At 49.0% G+C, this 7908-nt stretch overlaps 1 protein-coding gene across 1 annotated transcript in view; it reads right to left on the bottom strand.

Moving 5' to 3' along the window:
* Positions 1–1466: 1466 nt before the first annotated feature.
* The window catches only part of LOC102238863 (chromosome unknown open reading frame, human C17orf53), a 14507-nt gene continuing 8065 nt past the window's right edge, over positions 1467–7908 (bottom strand). The window contains exons 5-10 of the mRNA XM_014537730.1: positions 7534–7674; positions 6844–6952; positions 6621–6706; positions 6140–6265; positions 4427–4544; positions 1467–2088 (exon numbers count right to left, since the gene is read on the bottom strand). Of these exons, the coding sequence (XP_014393216.1) occupies positions 1997–2088; positions 4427–4544; positions 6140–6265; positions 6621–6706; positions 6844–6952; positions 7534–7674 (672 nt within the window). The 3' untranslated portion in view covers positions 1467–1996. The remainder of the gene's footprint in view (positions 2089–4426; positions 4545–6139; positions 6266–6620; positions 6707–6843; positions 6953–7533; positions 7675–7908) is intronic.

Below are 7908 nucleotides of genomic sequence, written 5' to 3'. Positions count from 1 at the left end.
AATGAATGAATAAAAAATGAGGGATAGGTCATTTCAAAAAGAGCTTATGGGACCCAAACCAGGAACTCTTAACGCTGTGACCTAAGATTTAAGTTCTCCACAGGATGTAACAGACACTCAATAGTGCTATGTTTTCCTGAGGAGATATAAAATTTAGCTGCTCATATCAATGATTACTGATGTGGGAAAATCAATGTTTTCCAAGTTTAAAAGAAAAAGAGGGAGAATAGGCCAATCACCCATGCAGAAGAATTCCAAATAATCTATATGAATACTCTTCCCTTAAGGAGGTAAAGTATGACTCCTCATGCCTTGTGTGTGGACTGCACACTGTGACTTCCTTCCAAAGAGGACAGTACGGAGAGGGAGAAGGAAGCAGGGTAACTTTACAGTGGACAAACCTGACAAACCCTCCCTCAGCCAGGTGATCAAGGCCAACATCAACCCCTGCCATGATGTGATGAGAATAGCACATTACCTCTGTGGTCTTCCTCCAAAAACATATAACCCCAGTCTAATCATGAAAAAAAAAAAACAGGCAAATTCCAGCAGAGGGACACCCTATAACAGTGATGGCGAACCTTTTGAGCTCAGCGTGTCAGCATTTTGAAAAACCCTAACTTAACTCTGGTGCTGTGTCACATATAGAAATTTTTTGATATTTGCAACCATAGTAAAACAAAGACTTATATTTTTGATATTTATTTTATATATTTAAATGCCATTTAACAAAGAAAAATCAACCAAAACAATGAGTTTGCGTGTCACCTCTGACACACGTGTCATAGGTTCGCCATTACTGCCCTATAACATAACATGCCTGAGCCGCTCTCCTCAAAGCTGTCAAGGCCATAAAACAAGGAAAGTCTAAGACAGCCACAGCCAAGAAGAGCCTAGAGCAGGGGTAGGGAACCTTTCTTCTGCCAAGGGCCATTTGGATATTTATAACATCATTCCCGGGCCATACAGAATTATCAACTTAAAAATTAGCCTGCTATGTTTGGTCAAACATTTAATTAACTCACCCCTAATGCCTTGGCAGGGCCAGACCAAAGGATTTCGAGGGCCTCAGGGCCAGACGTTCCCCACCCTGGGCCTAAAGAGACATGATGACTAAATGTAATGTGGGAACCTGGAACAGAGACAGGACATCAGGAGAAAATGGAGTAAATCTGAATAACGTATGGACTTCAGTTAATAATAATGTATCAGTACTGGTTCTTTGGGACAAAGCTACCATACTAATATCTGATGATAATAAGACGAGAAACTGGGTGTGGGGTATTATGGGAACTCCCTGTCATATCTTTGCAATGATTCTATAAATCTAAAACTGTCCAAAAGAAAAAGTTTATTTAAAAAAAGAGAGAGAGAAAACGAGTAGCCTAGCTCTGCTTGGTCAAAGCACCACTGGCAGAGTGAACAGGGCAAGGAGCAGTGAGGAGGGAAAGGAGAGAGGCAGGTGAAACAGGCAGCTGCTTTATTTCAGAACAAGATACCATAGCCACGCCCCTTGCCCCGCACCTGTGAACCTCGGACACAGGTAAGCTGGGCAGCTACAGGCCTCCAGAGACAAAGCAGAGGGAAGTTTGAGTGTGCGCCTTCCCTGTCCACAGGGACAGAGCGCCACGGCTGTGGTGTGGCTCCTCCCAGCTCCTCAGCTGTACAGGGACCAACCAGATCCAACGTCCTGCAAAGTCAAGATGAGGTGGGAGGGCGACACACCTTCCCTGTTGGCAGGAGCACAACGATGCGCCCAGGGCTTGGCAGACAGCAGGGCAGGAGAGCCAGTCTTGGGCCGGGTTCTTGGATGCCCACGAAGACCCAAAGTGACGACAGTGCAGATTCCAAGGGACAAGGGTGTTCTCAGGGAAGGCACCCAAGTGGGAGCAACCACAGAAGTCCCGAGCTTTGCCAATCTCCGATCATGCTGGTCTTCCTCCCCTTGGGCATGATCAGGCACCAGAGCCTTGCCTGATGCTCAGAGGCTGCCTGCTCATGGTGGGTGCCCTGCCTTCGGGCAGTCCCAGGTGCCGGTTCCACAGAAGAAGTCCTCAGGGAGCTCACTCAGGAGTCCGTCCAGGTCATCTGCAGGGGGGATGCAGAGGATGGGAAGATTGACAAGTCCAAGGTTCTTGCCATTTAGGAGGGCCCGGACCTGGCAGCACAGTTAGGAGGTGGCTCTCCCTGGGCAGTGGTGTCTGGGCCAATAGGCCTAGGGCTGACCTGACCTCCATCTTCCCTCTGTTCCCCACATACTCACAAATGACAAGAGGCAGGAGCCCATCCTGCTGAGAAAAAGGCTCCCCTTGGGCCTCAGTGGTTCCTTTTTTTATTTTATTTTAAATTTATTGATTGATTTTAGAGAGGGAGAGGTAGGGAGAAAGAGAAACATCGATTTGTTGTTGCACTTATTTACGCATTCATTGGTTGATTCTTGTATATGCTGACTGGGGACTGAACCCACAACTTTGGCGTATCAGGATGACTCTCTAACCAACTGAGTTACCCAGCCAGGGTGGTTCCTCTATTTCCATCCAGAGGCACAATGTCTGAATGGAAAGGCTTCCGAGGTTTCCTGGTGCAACCCTCTCACTGGACAGAGGGAGGAACAAGGCTGGGAAAAGCCATCAGATGTGTTCAGAATCACACAGTTCATTCATCTGGCTTCTCCTCTGAAGAGTGGGAGATACTATCCTGTCCCCCAAAGTGCCTCTGTGGGGGTAGGGAATAAAAGTAACTGTTCCTGCCCTGGCTGGTTTGGCTCAGTGGATGGAGCATCGGCCTGCGGACTGAAGGGTCCCAGGTTCGATTCCGGTTAAGGGCACATGCCTGGGCTGCAGGTTCAATCCCTAGTAGGGGGCATGCAGGAGGCAGCCGATCAATGATTCTCTCTCATCATTGATGTTTCTATCTCTCTCTGCCTCTCCCTTCCTCTGAAATCAATAAAAATATATTAAAAAAAAAAAAAAGTAACGTTCAGGTGGGGTGCTTGTGAATGAGAATTTGGAAACTGAGCTGGTAATAATCGCTGTTGCTCCTATGATGGTTAGTCACAGCAGCTGACACTTAGTGCTTGCTCTGTGCCAGTCACATATGTTACACTCATCACTTCATTCACACCTCACAGTACCCCTTCCTAGGGCATCACATGGTAGTTCCTGTTATAATCCCCTTTACTGAAAGGACAGGGTTTAAAGAGGTCAAACTGCTTGCTCGGGGTGAGCATACTTAGGCTCCATCTGATGCCACAGTCACAGTTTCAAAAGAAACTCCTGCTTCATGGACGGGGTCAGGCAGCCGAGGAGGAAGTCAGACTGGAAGCTACACCTGCAGAGCCCAGCTCCCAGCCTGGCACAGAGCACACAATGAACACTGCTGCTAGAAGGACAGAGTCAGCTTGGGGCACTTACCCTTTAATTAAGGTGACCAGCATTGTTCTCAGAGAAGCAGGACTGGAATTTGATTATAACAAAAAGGTTGCCCCTCACTAGCTACATTATGACTATTTGAGGAAACACTATGTTAAATGAAATGAATAGTCAGGAAACGGGGAAGCAGAGTAAGAATTAATATTTGTGTCTCCGAGCTTGTCCAGCCACCACTAGCAGCTGCCTGCTTGGCAGGTCTGCCCTTACAGGGGAGATGTGATACCAGCTGCAATATTCTACAGGCAACCTCCTCACTCTTATTCCACGACCCCAGAAACCTTCGGATGATGGTTTGGTCTGTCATCAAGCTTACTTACAAGGATAGAGTGCAAGTTTCCAGAGAAGTTTCCAGTATAAGGAATACTTTTTCATAGGCTATAAATAAATGGGCTTTGTGGTTTATCCATTGGTCTACTGTGAATTTGGTGAATGTGGCGATACCTACCCAGAATCCCATGAACTCCAGGGACAGACAGCGTTAAATTTATGGAATGAAAAAGCTAAGGACCAGATCTGGACTGTGCTGGCTTCACCTGGGTGATACTGCCTCCAAAGGAGCAAGCTGGGCTCCCACTAAGACATCTGTGTTTGGACCTCTCAGATCTGTATCCTGGTTCCACCCTAACCACATGGATGTCTGACTCCTCAGCGCTGCCCGGAGAGCCTCTAAGCTTAGTCAGGATGGGGAAACCTGCCTCTGTGGTCTGGCACAAGGATGGTGTCCGTCCACCTCCTCCTTGTGGCTAACAGTACGTGGCCTGGGAACGGGGGGTGACCAGTGGGTAACACTCCACTTGCTCTACGTGGCCCCAATCACACTGTTAATTATTTTGTGGCCTCCAGGTTTGCCAGAGAGGGCACCCCATCTGATTTCTGTAAGATTCCATAAGATCCAAAGATTAATGGGAGGAACAAGATGCAGCCAGAAGAATTTGGTAAGCAGTTCAAGAGGAACAGGAGAATTTCTTCTGTTCCCGGCGGGCTGATTGTCTTACCTGCTTCCGGGGGCACTTCTTGCGGGAATGCCCCTGCCTCTGGGTTCTGTGCTGCTCTGAGGTCTTTCCCAGGCTTTGCAGTCTCATGCTGGAGGCTGCCATGGAAGCTACCTGGCTCCTGGGGACACAGGGTCTGGTTACCAATGCCCGAGCCCCTGAAACCCCCCTGGTTAGTAATAGCTCCACCCAGACAACCTCAAAGGAATAGGTGGGGGCTTAGGAAAGATGGGACGAAGGACTGTGGCAAGGGCCAGTCACCCGTGCCCAGGCCGAAACACCAGACATCCAAAGCAGCAGATAATTAAAAACACAAAACAGCCCTAACCGGTTTGGCTCAGTGGATAGAGCATTGGCCTTTGGACTCAAGGGTCCTGGGTTCGATTTCTGTCAAGGGCATGTGCCTTGGTTGCGGGCACATCCTCAGTGGGGAGTGTGCAGGAGGCAGCTGATCGATGTTTCTCTCTCATCGATGTTTCTAACTATCCCTCTCCCTTCCTCTCTGTAAAAAATCAATAAAATATATTTAAAAACAAAACAAAACAAAAAAAAAACACAAAACAGAAACAAAAAACCTTTCTGGCTGATTTTCTTTCCTAATTCTATTTTTTTAATAGTCAATAAAATTTAATATGGCCTCATGCGCCCTGAACCTAATTCTATTTTTATCTGATATTTTAGGGAATCTATATAACTGGAGCAGAAAGTAAAGGGGTTATTCAGAAGTATGTTGAGGAGTTAGCCTGGGATTAAGAATTAGCTGTTAATCCCCAAACTAGCTAATATATGGACAGGTAATTAAAACTTGTAACTAAATCATTAATCATGGTTAGCTCTGGGGAATGGGAGTGGAGAGGTTAAATTTCATGTTTTGCTTTATTCTGTACCATTTCAATTTTTTTCAGTGAGTATTGATGACTTTAAATTTTAAAAAAAAATAAAGATTTTTTTGGAGTGAGGTGGAAGGTTAAATAGAAAGATGAGGGAAATGGAAGTTGCAAGTTAGAACTAAGGGTGTAACTTGACTAGAAGCCACTGATTCTAACCCACTCGTTTTATAGATGAAGCAACAGCAGGGGAGAAGCTAGGACTTGCCAAGGTCACATTACAAATTGCCAGCAGAGTGGGGACATGACCCAGGTCTCCTGACCCTGGGCCAGGCCGTGACACCAGCCCAGGATCCCAGGAAGGGTGGGAGTGGCCACAGAGGAGACGCTGTGCCAAGTCAAGGCCGGGCTCTGCTCACACCCTGGAGTAGAGTTGTCTGGAAGCCCAGTCTCCCTCAGTTCCCAAAGGGGTGTCCCCACCTGAGTTGTGTGTGGGTATCCCCACACTCAGCAAAGGGAAGATGCAGAGCAAGTGCTGGCTCACTGGACAGGCCACCTGTAGCTCACTGTTCTCTGCACTGCCACCTGCAGTAGATCTGACCCTCAGTCACTCACTGAGGCCACCCTACCCCTCCTGTCATGGACCCTCAACTTGTCAGTTCTCAAGTGACTCCGGCCTCTCCAATGTTCAAGTCTCTCAGGGATCACTAAGAAGCCAGCTATTCTTCTAGGTCCTGTTACTGTGCCACCTGGCAGGCAGCTGGACCAGGGACAAGAAGGATGGCCCTGTCCCCAAAGGCATCTCTTCAGCTCAGGGTGGAGGGGAAAAATCAGAAGACCCAGGCAGAAAGTGGCTCTACCAGTCCCCATTCCATCCCGCTCTTCTTACCTTGGGGAAGGGCTGAGATGACCTGAGGAAGTTCCCATCCCCAGAATCTGGGCTGTAAATATGGACCAGGTTGTTGGGCGTCACATTGAGGTAGTGGTTTCGGAGCGAAGGAGAAAACACTCCAATCTGGAGTCAAGGAAGAGGAAGGTCAGTGCCCTGATGAAGGACTAGATGCTGCCAGATGGCCACCTGGTCCCCACTTGTTTCTCCCTTCTTAGTCTTTGCACGAGGATCACACAAATCATCCTGCCCCAGCCCTGATGTCAGAGTGGAACCACTTACCACACCCTCCTCCCCCAACAGCACAAACCCCATCCCATCCACCCCCAAAGAATGGGGTTGTGTCTTTACTCAGCTCCAGTAAGCCAGGGTCAGCACCAGTCCAACAACTCCTTGCCTAGGTACTGGGAGGGAAGAGAGCCACACAGACAGCTCAGGGGGCCTCCTCCAGGGCAGGAGGGGTGGAGAACAGCTCCCATACCTGCTTTAGCAGCAGCACCGAGCCAGGCTTCAGCTCATTCTGGCGGGTCTCAAGCAGCAGCCTATGCACCGTGCCCTGCATCTCTCCTGCGAAGGCATGGCCCATCAGTCTCAGGGTCAAGGGCAGCACAGAGACTGGTTGGGCCCTGGCTGGGAAGTGGGCTGCTCACTACTTCAATGTTCTCATCTACAAATGGAGACACTCCCGGGACCTAACTCCTCACCCGTGGGGTCCTTGAAAACCGCACTGGCGTCCATCGTGCTCCGAGTCAGGGACTTGATCATCACCGCCATGTTGGGGACCTTGTTCCTGGGAAGCTGCTTCAGGGCTGCCTGGTTGCAAGGAGAGGTATTTGCTGAGCCAGCCACGTCCCAGTTGTAAGGTTCCCAAGTGTGCCAGGGCAAACTGGAGGGTGGCGGGGGGAGGGGACAGAATACAGGTGTGGTGATGATCTTCCCTTGTGGAGGGCAAAGCAGCAGTTTAAAGGGCTCATTTCATCTCCCTCCGGCAGACCTTCATTTCTCTCCCCCGCCTCCTTTTTTCATGTCCATGTATTTATGTAGAGCTCTATCATGTTAGGCCACAGGCAAGGATATGTTAGCACATGTACTAACATGTGTCTGCATGTGATCCTTGACCTCTGGGGAGCAGTGTGCTTACTCCCCCCATCCAGGGCCTGACTGTGCAGAGACATGCCCCGAATGCACTCTCTCCTTCTGCCCGTGCCCAATACTGTGATGACAGTGGGAAGGTAGGTGAATGAAAGATAACAGCTGAAGGGACTTCATGCTGCCATTCAGAAAAAGGCCTGGTAGGAGGGCGCAAACAGAAGCCCCTTCGTAAGGTGGAGCAGGGCGGGTTGGTGAAAAAGACAAACAGGTCTTCCTTTTGGTCTCAGCACCCAGGACCTTACCTTCCGCAGCACCATGACGATGCTGTAGGTACAGAGGAAGCAGGTGGGGTCTCTCTCATCCAGGCCCAGAGCAGATTTCATGGTGAGCCAGGGCCCTCGCCCGAAATCCTCTTCCACGGATGTCTGGGAACTAGTAACAATCTGGCACCACAAAGCAGAGGGGGAGCCTGCATGAATGGGTCCACCTTGCTACAGACCTCAGTTGAGACAGGATGGAGGGGGGAAGAGAAAGGGCGAGTTCCCTGTAGCATGGTGGCCACAGTGTCTTCTTTTGTCTATCTCTTTTTTTTTTTTTTAATATATTTTATGATTTTTTACAGAGAGGAAGGGAGAGAGATAGAGAGTTAGAAACATCGATGGGAGAGAAACATCGAT

The sequence above is a fragment of the Myotis brandtii genome, unplaced genomic scaffold (assembly GCF_000412655.1).
Source record: "Myotis brandtii unplaced genomic scaffold, ASM41265v1 scaffold1814, whole genome shotgun sequence".
Classification (NCBI taxonomy): domain Eukaryota; kingdom Metazoa; phylum Chordata; class Mammalia; order Chiroptera; family Vespertilionidae; genus Myotis; species Myotis brandtii.
The sequence above is the reverse complement of the archived record's forward strand: the minus strand, read 5'-3'. Positions and strand labels throughout refer to the sequence as shown.